Source organism: Phanerochaete carnosa (assembly GCF_000300595.1).
Source record: "Phanerochaete carnosa HHB-10118-sp unplaced genomic scaffold PHACAscaffold_13, whole genome shotgun sequence".
In the NCBI taxonomy this organism is placed as follows: domain Eukaryota; kingdom Fungi; phylum Basidiomycota; class Agaricomycetes; order Polyporales; family Phanerochaetaceae; genus Phanerochaete; species Phanerochaete carnosa.
Genome location: NW_006767640.1, coordinates 293532 through 304741, shown reverse-complemented (window position 1 = coordinate 304741; position 11210 = coordinate 293532). Strand labels below are relative to the sequence as shown.

The 11210-nt window shown below is 53.1% G+C and overlaps 3 protein-coding genes across 3 annotated transcripts; 1 reads left to right on the top strand and 2 right to left on the bottom strand.

Moving 5' to 3' along the window:
• Window positions 1–2235: 2235 nt before the first annotated feature.
• On the bottom strand, window positions 2236–4510 carry PHACADRAFT_265117 (uncharacterized protein). Its single transcript, XM_007401577.1, has 6 exons — window positions 4160–4510; window positions 3824–4106; window positions 3699–3772; window positions 3492–3650; window positions 3051–3438; window positions 2236–2992 (listed from the first exon to the last, which is right to left on the bottom strand). Exons 1-6 carry the CDS (start codon window positions 4346–4348, stop codon window positions 2703–2705), a joined length of 1383 nt encoding a protein of 460 aa, XP_007401639.1. The 5' UTR covers window positions 4349–4510; the 3' UTR covers window positions 2236–2702.
• Window positions 4511–4834: 324 nt separating this feature from the next.
• On the bottom strand, window positions 4835–5180 carry PHACADRAFT_265115 (uncharacterized protein). The gene has a single exon (XM_007401576.1). The coding sequence runs from the start codon at window positions 5122–5124 to the stop codon at window positions 4858–4860; it is 267 nt and encodes an 88-aa protein (XP_007401638.1). The 5' UTR covers window positions 5125–5180; the 3' UTR covers window positions 4835–4857.
• A 1045-nt stretch (window positions 5181–6225) lies between these two features.
• Window positions 6226–10352, top strand: PHACADRAFT_214132 (uncharacterized protein). Its single transcript, XM_007401575.1, has 11 exons — window positions 6226–6524; window positions 6576–6715; window positions 6766–7346; window positions 7406–8288; window positions 8346–8510; window positions 8562–8658; window positions 8710–9175; window positions 9224–9420; window positions 9475–9603; window positions 9657–9794; window positions 9845–10352. The coding sequence occupies exons 1-11, from the start codon at window positions 6290–6292 to the stop codon at window positions 10084–10086; spliced, it is 3273 nt and encodes a 1090-aa protein (XP_007401637.1). The 5' UTR covers window positions 6226–6289; the 3' UTR covers window positions 10087–10352.
• Window positions 10353–11210: the final 858 nt, after the last annotated feature.

The following is an 11210-nucleotide window of genomic DNA, read 5'->3' as shown; positions in this document are numbered from 1 at the left end:
AGCTCATAAGTCTGCTGTTGTGTTTTAAGGGCTCACACTTTTAGCTTTGTGCAGGGTATCCATGCAAGTCTCAGCAAGTCATGACAGATGTGAAGAGTACTAAGCACAGTGTCTGTCTGGAAGATTAGCATGTACTGTAGTGTAGTAATAATTCCTAGAGCTTTGTATCTTCCCTAGTTTTGTCAGGAATATATTGCTTTTTATTGTCAAATTTTCATGCAAATAGAGCGAAAATTCAATGGAAAATGTGTAATTTATTCAAACGGGTACTGCCGACATATTCAAACCCCGCTGCAGAACACCTCGGGAATATGGAAAGACCAGCCCGTTACCCAATCTCGTTAGCTAACCGTTAGAGCTTGCCTAACGGTGCACTGATGTTATTTACTTATCTTTCTGACAGTTAGGTAACGAGGAGACGCGCGTCACGTACCGCGCAGTGAACTGTTCGGTAACGGCATCAACTCATTTATACCTCACGGCGCGCCGGCGGTGTACAAGTGCTGTAGCATTGCTCGGGACGCACACACGGGTTGCCACATGTAGCTAAAAGACGCGCATTAATACCGCCGACTTCTCGATGTTGTTTCAGGTCGCTGATTTCGCGTCTCCTTTGGGATAGTGGGATTAGAAGCCCGGCCACGACAATTTCCGGAGGCCTAGAGTCTCAAACGTATGCTACGACAGCACAATGCGAAGTTCAGGTAGGGATTTACTCAGCACTGGCCAGCGAAGGAGGGCAGCCGCTACAGTTACAAGTGCACGCCTTAGGACACTCAAAGTACGCGCGGAAAGCTGCATAAAATTGCTGACAGGTCTGGAAATTGCCGGCGCCGCCACGCCCGGGCTCGTCAGCAGCGAGATTAATGCCATGAATAACGTTGTTGTCACTCGGCCATACATGATGGCACCCTGGTTTATAAAATTTGAGTAAACCCGCTTCTTGTAGCTTACCATAACCACTCTTCGTGGGCGGTCTTGCATAAATTGATGTACGCACACCTTGATTACATATTCATATTTTTTTTGTATTTTATTGAGGTCTTGCAAGAGCTGCGGATCCTTTCCGGGTCCTGCTCCCTCGTTTATTAATTTCGTCACACTAATGTCACACCAGATGCCGTCGAGCCGTGCTGCTGCCGAGAAGCCGAGCCGTCTCTCCAAAGTCGACCTCAAGTGTCTGAGATCAGGCGGAGCGACAATCTCATCACGCCTTGCTCGTTTATTGTAACGCTCCACTAATGTTCCTTCTCTGTACATGTACATAGCACCTTTTAAACCAAATATATCAATCAGCCATGCCTGATGTAAATACACAAGTCCATAAATGCAATCGTAAGAATATTTGGTGTGTGAGATCTGGTTGGATCTAGCCATCAGTAGCATTTTCGGCCAGTTTTGGACCGCTTCCGAGCATCTACAAAAATACCATACCGTCTTTCCCCTTATGTCTGTCATGATATGGATGTTATATTATAGCATGAGTACAGAGCTATATTAAAAATATTCCCAGCACCTTCGGAGGCAGATTGAAGTAGCAAGAGCAAATTAATAAAGCAGGGAACACTTATAAAGCAGGGTGCCATCATAGTATGTCAACAAGAGTTACTTTAGCGAGGGCCGACTCAGCCACACATAGGCGCTTTCAATGTACGCGCTCGACGGCAAGTATCTTCATTGAACGTTCTTCTCTACTCTCGTTCACCAACCTTCACCTTCACAAGGCTTTCCTCAGATTATTGACGGTCGTGGCCTTCACATCGTGCGCCCGCCATCTTGCCTCTTCGCGACCTCTGACTGCGCCTGTTTCCCAGGATAAAGAGAGATTAACATGCCTCACCGGTACCGGTGGGTGGTGCATGCAACAGCGACAGTATTGGCGAGCCTAATAGTATTCGGTCTGCTCCCTTTCTTCGCTCCAAACCCGCCTAATCTTCCTCCGCTTTGCTTTCTTCGCTCCAGGAAGATGGCCGCTCTCGTACTAAGTTGTAGACTAGATAGCATTCTGGTTTACGAGTTCCGGACTAACCATCCGCTGGTGCTCTCCCAGCCTGATCAATCATGGGTACATCTTAGGCTTACTGCCGCAATAGCATAGAAATATCCTGAGATATGTCCTTGATTTTTTTCAATCTGTCGAGCATCCCAGGGCGGGGCGTCCCACAAGCCATCGAAGCAGTAAAATCTGCATACACGTCTAGCTACAAGTATCATTCATACTTAAACATTGCAGTGTCCTCGAACTATGTATGAGTGTACAGCGTGTAGGTGTGCCAAACGAGAAAGAGAAGAGAGCATCATGAGGGTACTAATGTATGTGAGTAGCAAGAATACGAGCGACCGGATCGGGTAGTATATCAACACACATGATGAGTATCAGGAACAACAAGAAAAATGTGATGTGAAAGGCGAAAGATGAGAATGTGTTCGAACCTATTGTAAAATGTCGGACGATGGCATTCATCGCGGGGAGAAACAGCGAGCAAGGGCGCCGTAGGGTGAAAGCCCACGGCTTCCCACCGGATGGAAGGGATGTCATAATATAGTCCTTCCACGTGTTATCGTCGCGCGTAGCTGGGACGCGTGAGAGGCGGATCCCGAGAATATGGCGCGAGGGGCTTATGGAGCACCCGGCGAAGGTCCGTCGTCCACTGAGTGCGGCATGCCTTGGCGGTGCCCATTTGTGCTGCACAGCGCAGTTGTCATGTTGCGTCTGCATCAGTGGTTTCAACGGCGCCGTCCTCTTCGCTTGCCTCCGGTGGAGGCGTGTCGGTGCTCGCTCGGACGTTCTGGAGCTCCCGGACAAGCCGCATGGCCTCGGAGGACAGCGCGTCACCCTCAAAGCTCTTGTCTGACTGACCGAGCATAATGCCGTACTTCAGCAGTTGAGACATGAAGAACGGGTTGATGACGACCTCGTCCTCCTTAAGGGTAGGCGCGGTGGCCGGAGGCGCTGGCGACGGCGAGGCTGGTGGTGCTAATACTGACGTTGCTGTCAATGCCAGATGTTGGTTAGCGTTCACTCTCATCGAACACGATATGATACTTACGTTCCCGCATAGTTAGCCAGTTCTCATCAAGCAGCTCAGGGATCGTCGCCCGCTCCTTGGGATTCCGCACAAGACATCGTTTGATTGTCTCGATGACGTGCTTGGGCACAGGCACTTTGAGGTGATTCAGCCGTTTCTGCGGTGAGCCTGGCTCCGTACGTGGCGCAAGCGGCGAGGCGTACTCGGGGAAGTCGATTTGGTACGAGCCGTCGGGGATGGCTTTCATTTTTTGGTAGACGGACAGGTGCTGGAATGGCGGTTGGCCATACACCATCTGATACAGGATGCATCCTAATGACCAGATATCGCTTTGTCGGCCGACTTTAAGGCGGCGCATGCCATCAGGTAACTCAATGGCTTCGGGACTCATGTAGTTGACGGTACCAATCTGCGAAGGGTCTTTGAATTGCGGAGCTTGCGATAAGTTTCACTGATGCATACCTGATGGTCTCGTTGGATGTTCGTGGTGTCGTTGGCAATAGCATTGGCAATACCGAAGTCGATCAACTTCAGTTGACCCTTGACCAAGACGAAGTTCGCAGGCTTGAGATCGGAGTGAACAATCTTCTCTTCGTGGATTACATGCACGGCTTGAAGCATCTGGAACACGTTAGTACGTTTGGCGCAAACAGTGAACATATCGCTCACTTGTTTCCAGTAGTACGACACCCAAACGAAGTCGACCGGCTCGGTCTGCTGTTGTTGCAATAACCTAGCAAGATCTGAACGCGCGGCGTCAGTAGCATGAAGGCACCATCCACCGCAACACTCACCAATTTCGCCACATTCCATAAGCAACATCAAGATACCCTTTGATCCAGCACCACCACGGCGGACCTCGCTGTCGATGAGCCTGATGATTCGATGGTTCCCGTCGAGCCGCTTGAGCAGCGCAATCTCGTTCATATACCCGTTCATCGACTCAGGGTCTGTTCTGTCGAGGGCGACGCGTTTGAGCGCATAGATCTCGTTAGTCGTCATGTCCATGACGCGATACACGCGCGAAGATCCGCCCTTGCCAAGCAGGTCGAGTCGCTGATATATGCGCTTGTTCACCTGAAGCCATCTTCAGTGATCAGCGCAATAGGATGAGCAGGACAAATACTCACAGCCATGGTCTTGGGCTGAGGTGGGGGCGGTAGCGGCGCCTGCGGCTGTTGCTGCTGGGGCAGCGACTGTGACTGACGAACAGGCACCGGAGGCGGCCGCATACGACCGTTCTGCTGCGGCTGGTGAGCTTGAGACTGCATGAGGTCCGGCTGCTGGTAATGCTGCTGCTGCACGTGTCTGCCGTTCATTTCGCCACTGCTCCCCTCGGCGTTGCCATCGTCGCCAAAGCTATCCCTATTGCTACCGTCACCGGCGGTCAACGTTTTGCCCATGGTCGACATTGACTGCGGCGCCAACATTCCGTTCGTTGTAGGTGTGTCGGGGGCGGGGGGACTGCGGCGATGGCGCTGCATGCTCCCCTGCAGAGCAACATAGCCAGTGCGCGGAGCCACATCTGCGTCAAGGTCGCGGTGATTCGGGGACGAATTACGTGGCAGGTGGTTTATGGCGGTTGGGGAACCCGTTACAGGCGACTCGACGCGATGATTGTCGGAATCCTTTCGTTGGTGGTTATATATCGATTTCAGGGTGTGATGTGCCGCAGCAGCATGCTTGTGTGGCGGAGAGGGAGAGTGACGGGGTTCGTAACGAGGCTCGCCCGGTGGCGCATGTGCATTGACAAGCGCCATGGCTTGGCCTATATAGCGTGAGCTTATCACCCTCGAAGATGCTGCGGATTTACTCACGTTCCAGGTCGTCAGACCCGTAGGAATCGGGACCTCTGTCTGCAGCGATGTAAATATAGGCGTAAAGACTCGGATTTTATGGTGCATGTGTGCGTACCACTCTGATACAAAAGCTCTTGTTCTTGCCTCATCTTCTCCTCCAATGTCACTCGTCGCGCGCCTCGGGTAGCCGTCGCTCTAGCGTATGACGGTTGGTGGTTGTAGCCGTGATGGGCTTCATCACCACGTGCTTCACTCATGCTTGCTGAGCGGCGTGGGCGAGTCTTCCCCGGAGACATTTCCAGAGCCGATCGAGGTCTTTCATACGGCTCAAATTCTTCATGAGCTACTACAGATTAGTGGGGAGAAGATGCGAATTAATACCACGACTTACGTTCTTCCATCTCGGTGATCACTTCTGGCCGTTTCGTACGTGTTGTGCGGTACGGTACCGGGAGCATTTGTCGCCCTTGCGATGTTAACGTTCGCTGTGGGATCGGAACGACCTCTTGCAATGGTTTTGCGGAACTGGAAGTTGAAGCGACAGCATACAGGTCGTTGTTCTCCTTGCTCTCGGTGGTCTCGCGGAACTCGTCCATGCGTACTCTGCGAGCACCCGTGAGTTTGCGCTGAGTACTTGTGAGCCCCGAAGACATGGGCTGTCGTGTGTTGGATGCTGCTGGAGTAGCCAGTTGCGCTTGAGCAGAAGGCAGACGGGACATATGCCTCAGAGTGGTAGCTGAAGGGGGAGCATCCGCTAGGACAGTATCCGGTGCGCTTTCTGAGCGCGACAACGAGTTTCTTGGCCGTGGACTTGGGGAAGGTTTTGGACTGTACACGACCGCTCCGTTCTCGATCCTGAAGTTAATCTTTGGAAGGGGCAGATCGTCATCGTCGGACGGCGTGGGGGAAGACACATATGTGAGTGGCCTGCGGCCGTCGGTTTCTGATTCATATGGCGAGGGGGGCGTGGACTGTGACAGCATCTCGGAGAACATGCTGGACAGCAAGCGAGAGCAGAATGACGGCGTCGGAGAGGCAGACGAGGCAGACGGAGATGGGGGGAAAAGAGGAGTGAGGGTCTTTGTCGAAGCCGAATGTCGAACATGAACTACACGAGGCAGACACGGTCTCACGTGATAGCCGCTGACCTTGTTCACGTCAGGCGCGACGCGTCGGGCGCCGCCTCCGTCATCGCGCACATCGTCTGCAGCAACGAACGGCTGAGTACACACAAATTTTGAGTCCCAATACCTCCGTCGGCCGTTCCCTGAGACATTGCTATCTATATAACCCCCCACAAGCGCGTTTGAGGATGCACAGCCACGTGGCCGTGCGCCGTCGGTAACTCGGTGCCGCGGCGCGCGCTTCAGCGTCATAATTGTAGCTTGCCGCTTTCGATTCTGCTCTTGTTGGTCCCGCTCGCTCGCTCGCTCTGTTTCTCTCTTTCCCGACAACCACGACATGGAAAGTGCAGGGGCACTCGATGTGCGCAACGTTACAACCATCGGCCACGTCGATCATGGCAAAACAACGCTCATGGATGCGCTGCTCGCTGCAAATAATATCATCTCGTCTCGTATGGCCGGTAAAATACGTTACCTGGACAGCCGTGAGGACGAGCAGGAGCGAGGCATTACTATGGAGAGTAGTGCAGTGTCCCTCAGATTTAAGGTTATGGAGAAGACGGCGGAAGGAGGTGAGTAGGCCCGCATTTATAGGGCATAGAAAACGTGACAGATCCCACCAGGAAGCTCTCCAAAGACATATGTCGTGAACATGATCGATACGCCAGGTCATGTCGACTTCTCGAGTGAAGTTTCAACTGCCTCCAGGCTGTGCGACGGTGCTCTTGTCTTGGTCGATGTCGTAGAAGGCGTATGCACGCAGGTACGCATGCCTTAACCTCTACAAAGCGAGTTTTATCCGACGCGCTACAGACCATCACTGTGCTAAGGCAAGCATGGCAAGACAGATTGAAGCCCATCCTCGTTATAAACAAATTTGACCGACTCATTACGGAACTCAAGCTCGCGCCTATAGAAGCATACCACCATCTGTCCGACCTGATAGAGCAGGTGAATGCCGTCATGGGCAGTTCTTTCGCGGGGGAACGAATGGAAGATGACTTGCGGTGGCGAGAAGAACGCGAACGTCGTCTCGCTGCCAAGAAAGAAGAGTATGCCGAAGAGGTCGATGCCATCGTTAACGAAGCAGAGGAATACGAAGAGAAGGACGACGAGGACATCTACTTTGCTCCGGAGCGTGGCAATGTGATCTTTGCATCGGCAATTGATGGCTGGGGTTTCCGCATCGGCAAATTTGCGCACCTATATGCAGTCAAGCTGGGCATCAAGGAGGCAAACTTGCGAGCCGTCCTGTGGGGTGACTTCTACCTCGACCCAAAGACGAAACGGATCATCAGTCACAAGCATTTACGAGGTCGTAACTTGAAGCCACTGTTCGTGCAGTTTGTTCTTGAGAACATTTACGCTGTCTACGACGCCGTCGTGACTAATCCGTAAGTACCCTGGACGTGGCTCTCTTGAACGCCAGTTGAAATGTTCTCTCTCCGTGCAGAAATCCTGACAAGGTTACAAAGATTGTGGCCGCATTAAACCTCAAAATTCCCCCACGCGAATTGAAGTCCAAGGAGACAAAACAGTTGCTAGGACTGATATTCTCGCAGTGGTTATCTCTCTCATCTTGTGTCATCCAATCTATCATCGATGTCGTCCCTCCCCCGCCGACAGCTCAGCGCACCCGTATCCCGAAGATGCTGTACCCAGACTTGTACGAGACGACCGTTGAACCCAAAAACAAGCTCGAAGAAAATCTTTACTCTTGCGATGCATCCCCTGGAGCCTCTATCACTGCGCTCGTCAGCAAGATGTTTGCGGTGCCCACTGAGGAGCTGCCCGAGAACAAACAGAAGCCAGCTACAGCAGAAGAGCTACGTGCGAAAGCCAAGGCGGCACGTGAGGCACGTGAGGCGCGGAAGGCAGCCGAGAATGACCAAGAGGATAAGCCCACTGATGTCGAGTCGACGCCGCTGGAGGTTGCACTTGATAAGATGCGCGTCGAGGATCCAAGTGTTGAAGTGAATCTCGAGCGCGGCGAGACTTTGCTTGGATTCGCACGCATATACTCTGGTACGATTCGCAGCGGCACCCGTATCGCGTGCATCCTGCCGAAGTACCAGAACAGCTTGGGTCCGAGCCATTCGAGGAATGAACGGCATGTAGTCGTCACCGAGGTCGAGGGCCTGTATGTCATGATGGGCAGAGAGCTCGTCCCCGTGGAGAGCGTGGGCGCTGGGAATGTCTTCGCCATCAAAGGTTTGGAGGGGAAGGTCTGGCGGAATGCGACTTTGTGCGCGCCAAGCAACCAGGGTGTCGGTGAGAACCCTGACCTGTCCAGCCTCAAGGAGTGTCTCGTCAATCTTGGCGGCGTGGCCCGCATGGTACGTTAGCAATCTGTATTGATCTCGTTCTGACCTTATGCTCATCCATGTTGTAAGGCCGCGCCGATCGTCCGCGTCGCCCTGGAACCTGAGTCTCCAGCGGATATGCCAAAACTGATAAGTGGCCTGAAGTTGCTCGCCCAAGCGGACCCTTGCGTCGAGACCTTCCAGCAGCAGACTGGAGAGCACGTCATCCTGACCGCCGGCGAGCTGCACTTGGAGGTAAAACCCACTTAGTTTTGCGCTATGTAGACCATACTCATTAGTGTTCAGCGATGTTTGAAAGATCTACGAGAGCGATTTGCAAAGATCGAGATCCAAGCTTCCAAACCTATCGTCCCCTTCCGCGAGACGGCCGTGAAAGGAGTTGGTAAGTGTATTTCCATGTGTATTCCGTTACAATTCGCCAACCCATCCACAGAAATGGCTCCCCCCAAGTCGGGCAGTGCAAAGCGAGGCACAATTCAGAGTGCTGCTGCGCACAACTTGCTCAAGTTCACCATCCGCGCCGCCCCACTCCCGAAGTCCATCTTCGATTTCCTCCGCGACAACCTCGCTCTACTACGACGTATGAGGCAGGAACGCGCGTCGCGCGAAGAAGATCCCTCGCGGCCGTCGTCACCTTCACGTGGCGCAGAGGAGAATAATGGCGAGGAAAATGACGAAAGGAATTACGACGAGACGGATGACCTCGATGAGGTCGACCTCCAGGGTGAGGTGCTCAAGCGACCGAGCATCCGCGCAGAGGACTTCTGGCCTGCGTTTGAAGCGAAGTGCAAGGAGGTCGGCGGCGAGTGGGAGGATGTTCCCGAGCGGCTGTGGGCGTTTGGGCCGCAGAAGGCTGGGACGTGTCTGTTGGTAGACGCGAGGCCTGGGCAGCCGACGTCGTACGTGTTGTTCGCCCTTCAGCATAGCGAATGCTGACAGCTCTGTAGATTCAGGAAGCGGCTCGCGAAGGAGATGGATAGGCAGAAGGACCAGGACCGGACGGACCGCGACTTTGAAAATCACCTCGAGACCGGCTTTCAGCTGGCATCGTTCCAAGGACCGCTGTGCGCTGAGCCGATGGAGGGATTAGCCTTCTTTGTCGAAAGCCTTGAGATTGACCGGTCGGGCATCGAGACTGAGCAAGGTGAGAAATTTAGTCTACTAGAGCGCACGTGTCTGAGCTCACGCTCCGTTCCAGAACACAACAGAATGGCACAGGTGACGGGTTCGTTCATCTCTACGGTCAGGGACGCCTGTCGAAATGGACTCTTGGACTGGTCGCCCCGGCTGATGTTGGCAATGTACGAGTGTGACATCCAGGCATCTAGTATGTTTTCACCTATTGCCCCTCGTTCCATAATGCTGACGTATTTTTGCCAGCTGATGTTCTCGGGAAGGTTTATGGTGTCGTTGCAAAACGCAGAGGCCGCATTGTCGCAGAGGAGATGAAGGAAGGCACAGCCTTTTTCACTGTTCGCGCGCTACTTCCTGTAGTTGAAAGTTTCGGCTTCGCCGACGGTGCGCCTGCCTACCTTCCCATCTGATGTGTGCTGACAGCCTCTCCACAGAGATACGAAAGCGCACATCCGGCGCCGCGAGTCCGCAGCTCATTTTTGCGGGATACGAGATGCTGGACCAAGATCCGTTCTGGGTGCCGACGACGGAAGAGGAACTCGAAGACCTCGGCGAGAAGGCGGACCGCATAAACGTCGCGAAGGCATACATGGATGCTGTCCGTGGGCGCAAAGGTCTATTTGTCGACAAGAAAATTGTTGAGTTTGCCGAAAAGCAGAGGACACTCAAGCGGTAAGATGGACCAAGTTGGTGTATATGCGGGCTGTAGTGTATTGGATAACAGTTGTATTATAATCATATTTCAGGGCTGAGTAGTCATCGCCGTCATGACCTGGTACGGAACACAAGCAGACTTGTAGATGAACATCGTCAAAACGTAGGTCTGCTAGACAGGTTGCTGACATAGAGCCTCAGATCCACACTGAAGACCCGACCACGGACGTCGAGCCTCCCTTCCGGAGCTCCTTTATCACGCGTTGAAATTCATTCGCTCAACGGAGGCAGCTTACTGTGCGTCTCTAAAATGCTCTACCCTCGTACTACTAACCCTCACTATTCCAGTCTCACGTACTAGCGTCACACACGTTGTAATGTCAGTGGCGGCGAGCAGCTCTCACTTCTCAGGATCTGACTATGCGGCTGGGCAGTAATAATATCCCTTCTTTCAACGTATGATACTAAATTGTACTGAGCTACGAAAACTGCTCTGATAGCACATACCGTAGTAACGCCACCTCTCGCAGAGAGACCAGCGTTATGAGCATCGCTGAGAGAATATACATCAGGAAAAAAAGTCTGGGACCAGAAGCGCCCCGTGAGCTCCGTAGTTCCAGCAGCCTGGTGGAACTGACCCCTATTACCCTGCGACCAGTAGTTTTCCGCCACGTCTCCGTAGCACCCGTGGCGACCTGCATAAGTTTGGCAGCACACCGTGGCAGCCTGCATAAATTCAGCAGCATACCATGGCGCTGTCGCAGCTCGCCCGTAGATAATACCAGCAGATGGCCTCCTGGGCTTTGCACACTCACTCATAGGGAATAGATTAACGGAAGAGGTATATTAGGTGCACAATTGTACAGTACATGCTGGTGTATACTATGCTAGATTCATTCTGCTGTGGTAGGAGATAGACACGGGAGGTAGGCCTACAATGTATGGCAAGTCAGGATAATATTGTAAGATCTGCGGAGGCGTTACTCACCTGGGTCTTACGACCGCTATGCGTCCGGCGCAGGGAGCAGCGCGGCACATGCGGCTGGTGATCTCGGATATGCAGCGCATCAGGCGCCCTTCTTGCGATACCCGTGCAGCAGCGGCGAGCTTGCTGTGAGGCGCGTCGCGAGCAGCTCATGATATGCC